Source organism: Zophobas morio, unplaced genomic scaffold (genome assembly GCF_036711695.1).
Source record: "Zophobas morio isolate AGI-343-1 ecotype UQ-CSIRO unplaced genomic scaffold, CSIRO_AGI_Zmor_V1 ptg000017l, whole genome shotgun sequence".
Taxonomy (NCBI): domain Eukaryota; kingdom Metazoa; phylum Arthropoda; class Insecta; order Coleoptera; family Tenebrionidae; genus Zophobas; species Zophobas morio.
The window spans coordinates 17,331,790-17,347,758 of NW_026972122.1; the positions used below are offsets into that span (position 1 = coordinate 17,331,790).

The window sequence follows — 15,969 nt, forward strand, 5'->3', positions numbered from 1 at the left end:
TCAGTCAGGAGGCAGCCCGCTTCAATTTGCAACAATCTAATCTCTCTTTCAATTTTGTACTTATGGCCCAATTCTAATTACTGTACACTACAGGTAGATGGTGCTGTATCAATCATCGAACTATAACCCCTTTATCATAGATTAATATACAGTTTTCGACAAAAAATTTCAAACATCACTTTTCTGTCATGTCAAAAATTTTAATGTAGTCTATGCTTTATTGTCATTATTTCGGACAGCTGGAATGTCAAACTTTCAAAATTCCAGTTTACGCTACAGTACATATCTCTGGCTACAGCTACATTCGTGTAAGTGTCAAATGTAAAAGTTCAAAATGACTGTCAATAGTGTCAAATATTTAGGTTAGAAACATCTAAAGGTTGCTTTACACTATCTGACGACTGAATGACATTGACGTCTGAATTTTTTTGGCGGCAACTGTAGATGCGACATAGAGACTGATTTTGCAAAACCACTCCTATTGACATTGGAGTCCTCAACCGCCAAAGCCAAGCGCCAAATTTAAATAGTCGATGCCAATAAAAACCTTGTTTCACTATAATTGTAATTCGTGTGACCTGAAAGAAAATGACGGAAACAGTAAGCAGCTTGTAATATTCTGGTAAATCTAGTGTCAATTTGTCGAAAATAAAACGCCTCGTTAAAAATATTATGACATTTCTTCTAGTTACTTTTATTCCTAATTAGAAACAAACACTGCTACCAACATAAATTGAGGAGTCCGCAACCGTCATTTGATTTAAACTATGACGCTTCTCTGTGTTCTCGTTCTCTGCCTTTATTATAAATAAATCATTTCATATGTATTTATAGCTATTACCATTATTACACTTCTCTATTTGTCCGCTGTCCGTGTCGATTTTTTATAGATAGATAATCTCCGAAATTACTGCACCGATTGTTGTCAAATTTTATACGTGTATTATAAATACATATAACGTAAACGGTAAAACCCTAACCAAATTTTATGTAATCATCCTCACAATGATGACGTCACCTCAAAATTGAACATAGTAAACAGGTTTTAAATTATATAAAATAACATACTCCTACACCCCTACACGACCGTGTATTTTATGAATCCGTAATTATTCATAAACGAGGTATGTAAATTAAATTGAATTTTTACTCAAGACATTCAGATTTTTGGAAAAAAATCAAAATTGTATAGCAACATTTTGCAATTAATTTACTTTTGAATCCGCAAAGATGAATGCATTGAAATCTTACAGACATTTTGATATTTTCGTTAGCTTGGTAAATTTTTAATGACGTTATCACAAATAAATCCTATCGAAAATGTGTAAAATATGACGAGTCTATGGAGGTCTATACTTATGATTTATTATTGCTTTCATATTTTATAGAATTGCTCAAAAAAATATGTGATTGGGTCAACCTATTTTATTGATTAAATCAGTAACAACTCCATTTTCCCGAAAATTTGGGAATACAATATTGTTAGTATTATTATTAATTAATTACTATACGTGTCCTTACAAAATGTGGATGACGTCATCACAAAATTTTGTAAAGGAAAAACTCATTTTAAATACGCTTGTTTACATTTAGTTTAACCATGGCCGACTAGTATAAAGATTATGGCCTGTCCAAGAGGTACGATACGTGTTGCCATCTATTAATAATTACACTTAATAATTTAGCAAAATTTTAACTTGACTTGACATTATGGGACTTCAAAACGTGTAATGGTGGTTTGTTTCGGTATGAATGCCTTTGTGCCTTTCAAAAGGTGTTAATAATTCTTTTGTCGTTTTTGAATTATTAATAGATGGCAGCACGTAATGTACCTTTGACATTCCTTTGGACAGGCCATAATCTTTATACTAGTCGGCCATGGTTTAACATTATATACATATCTTTATATTTACTTATAGATATTAAATTTTATCATAACTTTCGACCAACTTTTTAAAAATGAAATAAGTACAGTATGGTCCAAAACTTTTCAGATCAACGGAGGATGTGATGAGCGCACATAAGCTTTGTCTTATTTCTTTAATTTATGTAATTTGTTTGTTTGTTATTGTTTAGTTTTGTCATTATGGTGTGTTCTATGTTTATTAGTTATTAAAATTGTGAATTAGAATTGTTTATTAATTTACTGTTCACACATGTCCCATTCCTGACAGTTTAAAAATAATTTCTTATGAAAAAACCGTCAAGGGCAATAATTCAAAATAATACACAAATTAAAGGTTGTAAGTACTTCTAAACAATATATAAAATACACCTTGTTCGGATGATTAAAACGGCGCAGATATAGCAAAATTTCTTCAAGACATTTATAAATGTCACTAGGCCCGCAAAATATTCGCGTTCTTTTTCTGTCCGGCGTGTTTCTGGATTTTCCGTTTCACTCATGCGCAAGGCATTAGAAACGATGTACGTTACTTTGATGAACATCGTTGTTTTTAATTTGCGATATTTCTTTAACAGAGGCATTTTATATATTTAAACCTTTAGGAACAGGAAGAAAATTGTACAATCTTTATCGCTTGCCGCAAGAACTAGTTAAGATTTCTACCTGGGCGGTGTATTTTGTCTGTAAAATCAAGCTCCCATAAGAAACCCGTAGTAGAATTTTTGAATTATGAACTGCCGCGCAATGGAAATTCTAACCTTACTTGAGTGGTCAATTATTGTTAGAAATGTCTCGAACGTGACAGTGAAATGCTCCTTTACAAGCGTTTTCACATAAATAATACTTAATTCTTTTTTGACATTCTATTTGAAATTGTCGCTCAAATTAGGGTTAAAAAATCATTGTCAATAAATACAGAGATCTATAATTAAAAATTAATATACATAAAAACCACTAGAGTTCGCTAGTTTAGGGTCACTCGGTGAGTCGTTGACACACTTTCCGCCTTTCCGCTTTCCGTACTAGCCTGTTATGGTGCCAAAAAATACCGAACCGAACGGCCATATCTCTTTACAGATTAATGGAGTTGGCCATGGCCGAACTTCTCGTAGACACGCTGTTTACTTTCTATTGCCGTGGTACACTATCTTGGGTACACTACATACACCTTTTGACCTCAAAGATTTGATTTGGTGGACGAGTCCACCCAGTGTGCCCCGGAAATTCAAAATTATGTTGACAAAATCGTGAAAAACCGCGTCTAGTTTTTGTTTTCAGATTTGCATCGATTCCATGGAATTCCTTCCTTCATGATTGATTTAATACATAGAAATCTTGATAGAAACAAAATGACAAACCATGACTGTCAACTATACTATAATGCACTTACTTGATTCAAATTTTGTAACTAAAATTACTTAAGGTTATTTTTTGCACTCATGACCTTTTTTGATAGCTTTCGCGCATTCACCAGAGTGCGGGAGGTCGAACTTCCCGCACACGTGCATTTAACTTCCCGTTGCCATGGTAACCTTAAAATACTCGGGTAGTGTCAACATTGTGACGTGTTGACGGCGCTGTCAATGGCGTTGTTTATAAATAACTCACAGTTAATCTCTTCAGTTTAAAGGTTTATTCGTCGCAAAAAATATTGTACACAACACGTTCGTGAGCCTGCTTCCCGCATTCACGCAAATGCGGCACTCCCTTCGGTCGTGCCTCAAACAAGCGTTCATGCGGGAAGCAGGCTATCCCGAACTAGTTGCGTAAATTACTATTATACAGTTAGGCGTAGTTTATGCAAGCATGGCCAACCGAGAGTCAAAAACTCTAAAATGTACCTAGATAGTTATAAATCTACTTTAATTATTTGAAGAAACTTAAGTAAATCTTAAATGGTAACATTTTATTCCAAACATTAATATAATATACAAACAGTATAATTATGAAAACAATACAAATAAATATTTAATTTAGTCTCGAATGGAAAAAATTTTGGCAGTTGTATCATCGGAAGTACTCAAAACAATTGAGTTATCAAGTGATATGCTTATACTTAAAATTGGTGCCCTATGTCCTGTAAGCATTTCAATTAAATTACCAGTTCTTGTATCACACACATAAATAGCACCATCTGTTGATCCAATGAAGGCTTTTGCATTTGCCCCTACTTTTAAAATTGTTACACCATACTCAAGTTTAGCTTGGTGACGTATCATTTTTGTGTGTAAATCCCATACACAAACTTGCCCACTCAGAGACCCAGTTATCAAAAGGTTTAGCTGATTAACAAATACATGTGCTTCTATGTGTGTTTCTCCTGCAGTTAAAAGACTGCCCACAGACTTTCCATCTGAGAGTTTTATTAAAGCAGAACTTGGAGCTAATGAACATAAAGTACCATCCAAATTAACTTCAAGTGAAGTTAAATTTGGATGGTGATCATCTAAATACTGCCACTTAACTGTGGTCATTTTGATATCCCATAATTTAACCTGTCCATCTTCATATCCAGCAACTAAATGTCTACCGTCAGGTAGTAATTTGCCACAAATACATGAAGATCCATGCGAGGTTAACACTTTACAATTCCCTTTCGGTATTTGCCACACATAAATTTCTCCTGAATGACTACCTGACAGTAAGATATTTGTTACTGGGTGCCACATTAACCACTCCATGTCATCGCCTTCATTACACCAAATCAATTTATTGCTCTCTACTTCCCACACTTGTATCATCCCTGACATATCTCCAGTAGCTAACAATCGATTGTCATGATTAAAACAAACACATGTTACGGAATCCTTATGGCCTGTGCAATCAAATTTAACTGATCCATTTGATGTGATCCAGAGATATACACAATCATCTTCACCCCCTGTAGCAGCAAGCTGTCCATCTTTTGTCAAATCTGCACAAAATACTGACTTTTTATGTTCTTTGAATGTAAGCTTGGCTAAATCTTGCACTTCAGCTTGATTTCCCTCTTCTTCAGTACTGGCATCTTCGATCATTTCTTCCTCCAACTCATCGTCGTCGGCCTCATCTAAATATATGACTTCGACATCATCAAAGTTCTCCGATTCTTCTGCCATTTTTATGTATCACCTTCCTGTTTCTTCCTGAAAAATAAATATACTTGTAAACTATATAAAATCTAACATGTTTTTATTATATATTAAAGTAATATGAACTCGGTCTAAAGAATGTTACGCTAAATTTCGAACACCACGTGGTTGACACATTCACGCCTGACTATAATACACAATAAGATAATACAATAACAATGACAGTAACCTGCACGGTTTTTTATCATTCGCGCTCACCCAACCGACACCATGAGTGTTTCGTGCCTGAGACCTTATCGAGACGCCGTCAACCTTCTCTGCTTTGAATGTCACTTACATGAACTCACGCAGTCAATAAACGAATAAACACGGAAAATATCCTCACTCAAGGACTCTTGTTCCTATAGGGTTTTCTGTTGCAGTTAGCTAGTCAACAGCGGTTGGTATCATGTAGTGCACAGATGCAGTGTAAATAGTACAGATAAATAGCGTAAATAAAATAGTGTCGTTTTCTATGGTACGATGCCTGTGATGAATGCGTTCAGATGACCAGTAAAGTAAGGTTAGAATTTAGAATGCGCGGCAGTTCATAATTCAAAAATTCTACTATGGGTTTCTTATGGGAGCTTGATTTTACAGACAAAATACATCGCACAAGTAGAAATCTTAACTAGTTCATGCTACAAGCGATAAAGACTGTTCAATTATCTTCCTGTTACTGAAGGCTTAACTATATAAAAAGCTTTTGTTAAAGAAATATCGCAAATTAAAAACAACGATGTTCATCAAAGTAACGTACATCGTTTCTAATGCCTTGCGCATGAGTGAAACGGAAAATCCAGAAACACGCCGGACAGAAAAAGAACGCGAATATTTTGCGGGGCTAGTGACGTTTGGATCGTGAAAATCCCCAAAATATGACAGTTGATTTCGTATTTTCATCACAACAAACAATCATAATCACAATTTTTAGATGGTATATCAGTTCTGTGATATTGATTCACATTAGGTTGTATGTATCTGTGGACTGGTTTTTTTTATATTTGTTATTAATAATGACAGAAAGACATGTGTTAACAATAGGGGCAATTGCCATTTTTTTTTGTTGGAGAAAATTCTTTACAGTTAAATGATGAAAGTGAAAGTCAATTAGCCAAATACACTGACGTCATCCGAGGTCACCAAGATGGCAGCGTTTGACAACTAGCCGGTTTTCTCATAAGAGTCAATGCTAATATTTTCGGAATTCATCTAAATTTGAGAGTGTGACAACTGTGTTTTTATGGTTTGGTAAGTTTGTTACAGTTTCTACACTGTGTAGATATCTGTAAAACGCACCATAACGTTTGAATAGGCTTAAAAAATAATGTTTTCCAATGTGATGTACAGGTTAACTTCGCTGCATCTTATATCATTTGTTTTGCAAATTAATTCTTTGTTAATGTACATCAATGTTTTTTAAATACACTAGCATCTTAATATTATACTATTTTGTATTTTAGGAGAAAATGCCTACATTTTGTGCTGTTGTGGGTTGCGCGAATCGAAGCACCAGAAATGCGGACAAATTTTATTTTCCTTTCCCAGCAATTAGCAACAATAAAGGTAAATATAGTATACAGGATGGGGAAAAAAGGCGGAAGCTTTGGTTAAAAGCCTTGAAACGAGTGGATTTAACGAAGCCAAAGTAAAGTATTCCTATATTTGTTCGGATCATTTTATTTTAGGTACAGTAACTACTTATTAGATTTACAGTTTCTAATAAATTACTACATTGGTGCTCTTTTAGGTAAACCTGCAGATTTGTCGGTTGTGGACCATCCTGATTATATTCCATCACAAAATTTAGGATATCAAAATAAATCCACTCAATACTTGTAATGTTGAAAGACACAAGTCGTTTAAAAAAGAGAAAACTGAATAAATGGCTCTAGACTTTTGAATGCACGAATTTCATTGTGGGTTATTTTAATTATTCCAAAAATAAAAAAGTTTAGAATGGTATTCATTGTTATGGTAGGGACATCGTCTAAACACAAATTAAAATCACTTGCACTCATTGTATAAGGATCTACGCCGTTTAAATTGTTTAACTTTTGTACATATCTGCTTTTCTCTTTGACGGAAAGACATCGTGCATAATCACTTAAATTATCCATACTTTAAAAACAAATTACACACCTTCACTTAAACCCGTCACATTAACCTCAAACGAAAACATTAATTTCCGATTTACCGCTTAAAACACACGGATGTATTTTGGGCGACGAGGAATTCAGACCAAAACAGCGTTCTGTATTTTTATTTTTATTATGTATTTTTAAACTCAAATCGCCAAAAAAAAGCACCTTGATACACAGAAAAGATATGAAAGAAGCTATTCACGTGTTTATTTTCTAGATAAATACCCACACTTTTAAATAAAATGCGAAAATGTTAACATTGTCGCTTATGGAGTTTCACGCCGCTTGTCAAACGCTGAGTTCCCGCCACAGCGTGACGTCACGTGTTATTGGCTAATTGGTATACTGAATTAAATGTGCTTGAACAGTTTATTCGAGCTATAATGCGAGAAGATTATGGTAAGTTAATGGCTGGTATTCACAAAAGTGGTCTGATGATTCCATCATATAATCATATCATTAATTTAAACATCTCATCAAAATTTGACGGTATTCATAAAGCAAAATCATTTCATCAATCGATCCGGTTACTCGATCGAGTCCACGGCCGTATATAACAGGTCTGCGAACTCCCAGTTTAAAATGGTCTTTTTTGGAAGAGATCCCAGGAGGCCACGGGAACTTAAAGTTCCTAGCGCCGTCTACTGGACACTATGATGAAACTATTCACAAAGGTCGACCAATAATGAATGAAATTTGCGTAAAAATGTCCTTGAATGCAAGTTGTCAAAAATGTCAGCTTTATAGGTTAAGTTTTGTGACGTCTTTTTGAAATATGAGGGGGAATATACGTCAAATGTCATGTCAAACATCAGTTGATAGTGCAAATAGTACAATTAACTACCGCATGGTGGCGGTCATCTTAAGCTCCCACTAAAGTCACTAGATCTACTATTACTTTTAGAAAGTACGGCAAACTGCCTGTGGTCGGAATTCGACAGAGAGGAACCTAACCTATGTGTTAAACAAAGATAGCGCGAGGCTAGTAATTTTCGCTATCTGTCAACGAAAGGTTGATGTGTTTACGATTTGAGGTTACGACAGACTGTACTAGAATTATTGAGTTAACGGACCGGAAAGAACACTATTCCAGTCCCAAAGTAACTCCAGCCCTATTCAACGAGAAAGTGTCACCGGTAACCAGCAAACAGTCGTGGAAGACGTGTTACCACCAAGGCAATTGACGGCCAAATGACAGTAACAGGATCGCCATACTGGAAGCAAAAAATACCTGCTGTCGAAAAGACGGAGCATAACAAGGACACATCACAGCTCCCACTAATGTGACTCGATCTTGAAATGTGTGGCAATTAGTAACTTTTATGAAATAGAAATATATCTGTGTCCTTGTTATGCGCCGTCTTTTCGATAGCAGGTATTTTTTGCTTCCAGTATGGCGATCCTGTTACTGTCATTTGGCCGTCAATTGCCTTGGTGGTAACACGTCTTCCACGACTGTTTGCTGGTTACCGGTGACACTTTCTCGTTGAATAGGGCTGGAGTTACTTTGGGACTGGAATAGTGTTCTTTCCGGTCCGTTAACTCAATAATTCTAGTACAGTCTGTCGTAACCTCAAATCGTAAACACATCAAACTTTCGTTGACAGATAGCGAAAATTACTAGCCTCGCGCTATCTTTGTTTAACACATAGGTTAGGTTCCTCTCTGTCGAATTCCGACCACAGGCAGTTTGCCGTACTTTCTAAAAGTAATAGTAGATCTAGTGACTTTAGCTCCCACAACCTACTACGATACCGGTTTTTAAGCGCCCGTTTTATGAAAATTTATGAATGGAGTTGAAACACCTTACTTATACCACCGTGATCGAGTCCATCAATAAAAGTACGCTTGGCAACACTGCACAATTGCATCAGATTGACATTTGCCGACACGCCGGCAGCCAGTTTGTGGTTATGTTTGTTGATTGTTGATCTTCTCCCGGGCTTTTGTTAGAATTTGTTTGTGTCGAAAAATGGATTCGAAGACTAACGGAAGAAAAAATTATACCGACCGTGAGAAAACACTTTTTGCGGATATTATAGCATCGTAAGTATTTGATTCTTATCACTGATCAAGTGTTAATTTTGTGGTAATGGGAAATTATGTCGATGACAACGTAATTTTATTTAATCAACATTGTCGATTACTTTGTGCAAATGAAAATATAGGCATACATATCTAGATCATGTGGGCAAATCTGTCCTTACTCCCTTCACGTCCTAATTTCCAATTCCTTTTTAGTAAAAAAAGTGTGATCGAAAATAAAAGAACCAGCGTGCAAGCAATACGTGCAAGGAGTGCCGCCTGGCAGGAGGTTTTGCAGGAGTTTAATGCTTCAGCAGACCACTCAAGAAATCTAAAACAACTAAAAATTTTGTACGATAATCTGAAAAGAAAAACCAGGAAAGATTTAGCCGCTGAACATCAGCGTGATTTCCAAGATATTGTGGAAGAATTAGGATTAGAGGAGGGCGAGTTGCAGTCATATACTGCACAAGCAAAAGAGGAGCAAAGACTGGAGAAAACTGAGACTTTCAAGACTGGGGGAGGTCCAAGCAATGCTCCAGGAATTAGTGGAACCAGTCTGCAAATTTTATCCATTTTGGGAGATACAGTGGTTCCAGTATCTAATATTTTTGATTCTGGGGCCAGCTATCATAAAGGTATTTGTAATGGCGTTTATTACCGAGCTTGTGTATAGAATGTTTCATTTTTAAATGCACTTGAAATGTGTTTTAGATACTATCGAATTGCCACTCTTAGAAGACATGAATTGTGAAAGTGTACCTTTGGCCTCTCCACCTATGTCAAGAATACCTAGTCCTTCCCGTCGACCGCTTTCCAAAAAACAAAAAAATATAAAAAGAAAATCCTTAACGCCCAAAAAAATTGATTATAAACAAAAGTACTTTCGCCAAAAATATTTAAATAGTTTGCTTGAACGTAAGATTTACTTAACTGAATTAAAAATTAAACAAAAACAATTGCAACTTTTAAATAATGAATAAATTGTTAACTTCTTAATCTAACTAACTTATAATCTTTTGTTCTCAAAAAAAGTTATTTATTATGTAATTTCTCATTGCTGTATTTCCTCCTACATGCTCTTCATTGTCATTATGTATTTCTTCCAATAAATATTCTTCTGGTTCTTCTTCATAGTCGCCTAGTTTGATAGCCATATTATGTAATACTGCACACGCAACTATAATTGCCACTGTTGTTGTCATTTTAGTACGAAGACCAAAAGAAAGGCAAGGAAATCGTTTCTTCTGCTGGAGTCCTAGGATGCAAAAGTGGTGTCAACAAAAATAATTTGCATGGGTAACCGCTGTCCCCCAACAGAAAATTGTTAGCTCCATGCCTTCCACCTTGAAAATTCACGGGCAAAGGACCATCATTAAAAATAGTGGCGTCATGAACTGACCCAGGCCAGCCTGCAACAATGTGCCTAATTATTAAGTGGGCATCGCAGACAGCTTCCACATTTATTGAAAAGTAGCCTTTTCTGTTTCTATACAATTCGGCGTTTTCGCCTCCTGGAGAAGTGATTTTTATGTGGGTGCAATCTATAGCACCCACAACTCTGGGAAAGTTTGCAATGCCATAAAAATCAGAGCAAACTTGTACTGACTCGTTAGGATCTGGCATTCTAATTTCAATGTTGCTTCTATGAGCAATGCAGCGCGTAATTCTGGCTATTATTCTAGAGACCGAAGGTTGTGAGATGTGTATATGATCTCCTAAGCAGTTCTGAAATGCTCCAGTTGCATAAAACCTAAGCGTGATCAATAATTGATTCAAGGGACTTATGGCTTTGTTTCGCTTTGAAGCTGGTGTAATTAGATGTTCAAATCTGCGTAATATCTCAAGAACTGTTTCTTTTCTAAATTTAAATCTCATACGGAAATCTGTTGCGTCAAATTCTATGAATGGATCTGACCTATCGCAAATGTGCCTGATCCGCCTATTTCTTCTTGGTTGCTCATTATCCTCCTCAGAAGACAGCGAAGACAATGATGTAATGTCAGACATTTTACGGTATCTAAAATTCTAAAAATTTCGTTTTTTGTTTAAATGTTATTTAAAAATTGTAATAATTGTAAAAAATGTTCTGTTTAATTACCTCGTAATTAAATAAAATGTAACTTCTTCAAAAATCACAAGAAAAGGAAGACGAAGTTATTTTAATCGCTCGGTTGTCACTGATTAGCTAATGGCTTCATCAAATCAACATTTAATCGAGTTCATCATGTGATGAGCTATTGTGAATACGAAAATGGGATTTAATCAATACGATTAAGAACATTCCGTTACTTGACGACATGTTAGATGATGACTCCATCAATGTGACAGTTTCGTCAATTGATGGTGTCATCAACGTTTAATCAACATGATTAATTTTTAATCAGGCTTTGTGAATACCAGCCAATATTATGTATATTGATAAATTCTGTATCAAGTAAAATTATGACGTATTTTGTTTTATTATGCATAGATATTCCTTAGGAGAGGCAACATGTGAAACCCCAAGAGGTGTATTTGTATGTCACCATATGGCTACACCTGCCCCTACACGGACGTTATAATGTATGCATTTTGGACCAATAATTTGCGTGCTTGGGACGTACATCTGAAGAAAAGTGAATCAGCTGAAGTCAGAGTTGTTGTCTCTGAAAATTCTTTTAATCCCCAAGTCAGCCTAAAAACAGCTAATGTTGAGGTACAACTTCATGAAAGCTTACGACAAACTGATGGCAGCGAAGCACTGCTTTGGCTATTGGGCCTTGAACCAGAAAGATCTGAAGAAAACCTACTTCGAAGAACTATTAGTGTCCGAGGACTATTTAAATGGCCCATCAAGATAACAGTTTGTGGGTCAGTTTTTCACCAAAAGTGAATCAGATTATTTTGCATTAGGAAGTGCAATTTTTTATTGTAGAATATTTTTTTGTTTTGAAATAAATTGTTCTTTAAATTGTGATTTTTTTTTAAATCGGTGTTTCACACCCAATTCGTACTAAAATGAAAGTGATTTTTACTTGTACATGAAAGGTTTAATCAGGAACGCTAAGTTTTTCCTTTTCTAGCAAAAATGTGTGAAAAGAAAAAAGCTTGGGATTGATGATGATTCTTAAATCAAAATTTGGCAATTGATTGAAAACATTTGCAAATATGAGATCTCCTTTATATATTATTTTCAATTCACAGCCGTATCTGTAGCATCTGAAAATCAAAGCCATTTATGTGGAGGGGGAAGTCAATGGCAGTATGAACCACTGTACGACATACGTTCGAGGCAAATGTAGTGGTAAAAGTTGAATTTAAATATTTATTAAATACCACCGGTTCCGCTCATGTTTGGTATCAAGATCAACAGTAAAAATATCAGTCTTAATGGTACAGGTAGTGGGATATATAAGAAAATTACTTTAATGGTACAATTTAAGCGTTAAAGTGACGCCTCGATTTCACCCATAAGGATTACACGGGGAATTGAAATACGGCTCTCGTGTTATGAACTGAGTTCAAATTTCGCGCGTCATTCACTTTACTGGTCAATGGAGTGACATCCTACAGGGAGCAGGGTAATAAATAACTCTGACAATCACCCGAAGGTATTACGTGTTACACGAAACTATGTCTAACCATCGTCCACGAAACCATAGATGAGAAGTCGGCAACTGTTTTTGAACGAATAACTAAATGACATTAGTGACATTCAAGATACATAGAAAGAATGGTATACCGACTCCGCCATTAATTGATACCCAAAAGTAGGAACCAGATGTTAGTTTAAAATTTTTCCACTAGATGGCGCAGTAGTACACGAGGGACCGTCAAATGCGCTGTCAAAGTTGACATTAATAGACGCTTTTGAAATTTGCAGCGTGTTTGCAACAGAAACACCACAAATTGTAAAAGGGAGCCGTTCTCTAGCCGTTCAAAATGAAAAAGTGTGTTCTTTGTGGGCATATTAAACTTCTCAGTCGCGATATTTCGTTATTTCGGGTTCCTGCGGTAAATAACAATTCAATAACAGCTAACACTATTTAGACCATTTTTTTTCAAAAATATGATTATTTATAGGATGGAAACAGAATAAAAGTCTGGACTGAAGCTGCCGGGTTTTTATTTATTCCCAAGACATATATTTGTATGCAGCATTTTGAAAACAAATATATAAGAATACACTATGATCATGAACATGTTGTTCGAAGAACATTAACTCCTGATGCTATACCGACTATAAATTTAGGTTGTGCAAGCACTGGAAATTCCTGTGTTTCCACACATCCTTTTCCTAAATGCCCCAAAAAGGAACAAACCTATCCATTTCCACCACTACAAGGAAATATGTATGTATAAAATATCCTGATTTATCCTAATAGCCTGCCGTTCATATTATTTGAAGAAATTCCACACCGGATGATCCAGTTGTAAACTTCGGTTATACCAATACCAAAAATGACATTTCCTACCAGAGTACCTATCCTATTAAACAATATCCTAGGAGCAATAAAACCCATCCAGTTGAAATGCTATCGATATATAGGTATGTATTTCTAAACAGCCTCACTTTTCATGACTTACCATTTGGTTGAGTCATGTCCAAAAAGTGGAAAATTACTTACAATTATTCAGAAATTTGTGAATTGTTGCCTCTCACATGGGGTATTCATCAACTGCCAGATAAAATTATTATAAGCCACGTAACAACTGACGTCCCAAGAATAGACAAAGCCATCGTTATTGAAGGAGAAATTTCAAAAATATATTTGAATAATATTTGCCGCATGATCGATACCACATTCACGAACTTTCAAGATGTTCTTGATCTGGTCAAAAAAGTGGATGCAGTAACTTTGTGTCACGGTACTGGAATAGGAAACAAAACTAGCCAAAACTGTAATGGGGAGAATACAAGAAACAACACTAGACGCTGTTTATCTTGCGCACTGTTTCGCAAAAATTTGTTAAAAAAAAATTTTTCGTTCAGTGGCCATAGCCAAAAGTTTGCGAACAAGCAAAGAAAAATGAAAAATAACTACGTACATTTGAAAAGACAACTACATGATAAAACAAATGTAATAGAAAGTTTGCACAAAAGGATGGCAAAAATAAACAACATGGGCGAGGTATTATCTAAACTACCTGAAAATCAAAGATTGGTAGTACAAACATGTTTGAATACAGCAACACAAAAAACTAATGGGAAAAGATACACCAAAGACTGGATATATTCTTGTATTCTGATAAGAATAAAAAGTCCAAAGCTATATCGCCATTTACGGAACAGAGAGTTACTTCCACTACCTGCACCAAGCACAATATCTAGATACATAAAAAACATTGACAGCAGCTACGGATTTCAAACAAAGTTATTTGAATTACTAAAAGTAAAGTGTCACTCTATGCCTGAATATTAACGTCATGGTACTTTAATGGTAGATGAATGTAAGATAACACCCAGCAAACATTTTGACAAAAATCGCTTGGAAGTATTAGGTTTTGTTGATTTGGGTGATTACACTCCAATATCTCAAAGAGACCAATTAGGTGACCATGTTTTAGTCATAATGTTTCAATCCTTTGCCGGAAAAAATATGCAGGCAGTCGGTTGCTTCCTGTCAAAAGGAAATGTATGTGGAAGTACTCAGGCAAAACTAATTTTGGAAGCAATAGTTCTTTGTGAAGCAGCTGGACTCTTTATTGATGTGGTGACATCTGATGGAGCGACATGGAATAGATCAATGTGGAAGCATTTGGGTGCAGGTAATCCACAGGCTCCATGGGTTATCCATCCCTGCAATGATGTTAGAAAATTGAGGATGTGTTCAGACTTTCCACATTTGCTAAAGTGCTTAAGGAATAGACTTGTTGCCAAAAAAGAATTCCACGTGCCCACAGGTCATGTTCAGCTGGTTCATTTTCAAAGGTTAATTGAATATGACGCTCAATTTGAATTTAAATTGGCACCCAAATTAACACTGAAACATGTTGATCCACAAAACCATGAAAAAATGACTACGCGCTATGCCTTTCAGTTATTCAGTGGTACCGTTGCTGATGCTCTGTCAATGTTAAACAGTAAAAATATACCTGGATTTCTCGATTGTCAAGCTACAATAGAGTTTTGTAGACGCATCAACAAGCTGTCTGACATCTTGAATTCGAGTAATGGTTTTAGTGCGCTGCGATTACAGTCACCACAGTATGAGGAGTTAGAAGACTTCTTAATATACTTAGATTTGTGGGAATCGTGTGCTGACCAAGAACATTTTTTGACTAAAAATACTGCAGATGGTTTGAGGGCCACAATAAACACAACCCTCGACTTACTAAAATATTGCACTGAAACCTTAAATTTCAATTATTTAATGACGTCACGGATTAACCAGGATCCATTAGAACATTTTTTTGGACTTCTACGTGATTGTGGTGGCTCAAATAACTGTGCTGAATCAGTTCAAATCGCCCAGATCTTTAGACTGATGTCTTTATATTCATTGGTAAAGCCACCTAAAGGTAGTAATGTTACTGGTGGCAATATGCTTGAAGTTCTTGTAAATGATAAGCAAAATATCCTAAACTGCATTTCATCAGAGAGTTTATCGAATACAAAGCAAGAAATTGACCTTCAGTTGGATCGAATTCTAGATGAAGACATCTCAGCTGGAAGAGAGATCAATTTCAAGGACAACGAAGAAGCGTTCGCTTACGTCTGTGGGTTCCTTGCCCGAAAATATAAGTCTGAAGCATGTCAAGACTGCAAAAACACCATCATCGGAAACGGCGTGGAAAATTT

At 35.7% G+C, this 15,969-nt stretch overlaps 2 protein-coding genes across 9 annotated transcripts; one reads left to right on the plus strand and one right to left on the minus strand.

The window, feature by feature from the left end:
- Positions 1-3,797: 3,797 nt before the first annotated feature.
- Positions 3,798-12,859, minus strand: LOC135130045 (angio-associated migratory cell protein). Of its 5 annotated transcripts, none has more exons than XM_064057356.1 (2): positions 12,810-12,859; positions 3,798-5,031 (listed from the first exon to the last, which is right to left on the minus strand). In XM_064057356.1, exon 2 carries the CDS (start codon positions 5,002-5,004, stop codon positions 3,880-3,882), a length of 1,125 nt encoding a protein of 374 aa, XP_063913426.1. In that variant the 5' UTR covers positions 5,005-5,031; positions 12,810-12,859; the 3' UTR covers positions 3,798-3,879. The 5 variants fall into 5 exon arrangements, with proteins under 5 accessions (XP_063913426.1, XP_063913427.1, XP_063913424.1 ...); XM_064057357.1 differs by lacking the exon at positions 12,810-12,859 and adding an exon at positions 5,325-5,479; XM_064057354.1 differs by lacking the exon at positions 12,810-12,859 and adding an exon at positions 5,315-5,478.
- LOC135130048 (uncharacterized) lies at positions 5,455-12,097 on the plus strand. 4 transcript variants are annotated; one of them, XR_010280662.1, is made up of 5 exons: positions 5,455-5,539; positions 5,617-6,267; positions 6,480-6,704; positions 6,767-9,206; positions 10,396-12,097. XR_010280662.1 is itself a non-coding variant. In XM_064057358.1 (2 exons), the coding sequence occupies exons 1-2, from the start codon at positions 9,346-9,348 to the stop codon at positions 10,473-10,475; spliced, it is 558 nt and encodes a 185-aa protein (XP_063913428.1). In that variant the 5' UTR covers positions 9,224-9,345; the 3' UTR covers positions 10,476-12,097. The 4 variants fall into 4 exon arrangements, 1 of the variants encoding a protein (XP_063913428.1); XR_010280663.1 differs by lacking the exon at positions 5,617-6,267 and having other exon boundaries at positions 5,458-5,539; XR_010280661.1 differs by lacking the exon at positions 5,455-5,539 and having other exon boundaries at positions 5,576-6,267.
- Positions 12,860-15,969: the final 3,110 nt, after the last annotated feature.

Excerpts from the sequence above, each read along its gene's own strand:
- LOC135130045 (XM_064057356.1), bottom strand. The coding sequence starts at position 5,004 with ATGGCAGAAGAATCGGAGAACTTTGATGATGTCGAAGTCATATATTTA.
- LOC135130048 (XM_064057358.1), top strand. The coding sequence starts at position 9,346 with ATGTGGGCAAATCTGTCCTTACTCCCTTCACGTCCTAATTTCCAATTC. Across the intron at positions 9,824-10,395 it reads TGGGGCCAGCTATCATAAAG|TACGAAGACCAAAAGAAAGG; the intron begins GTATTTGTAATG and ends TTGTCATTTTAG.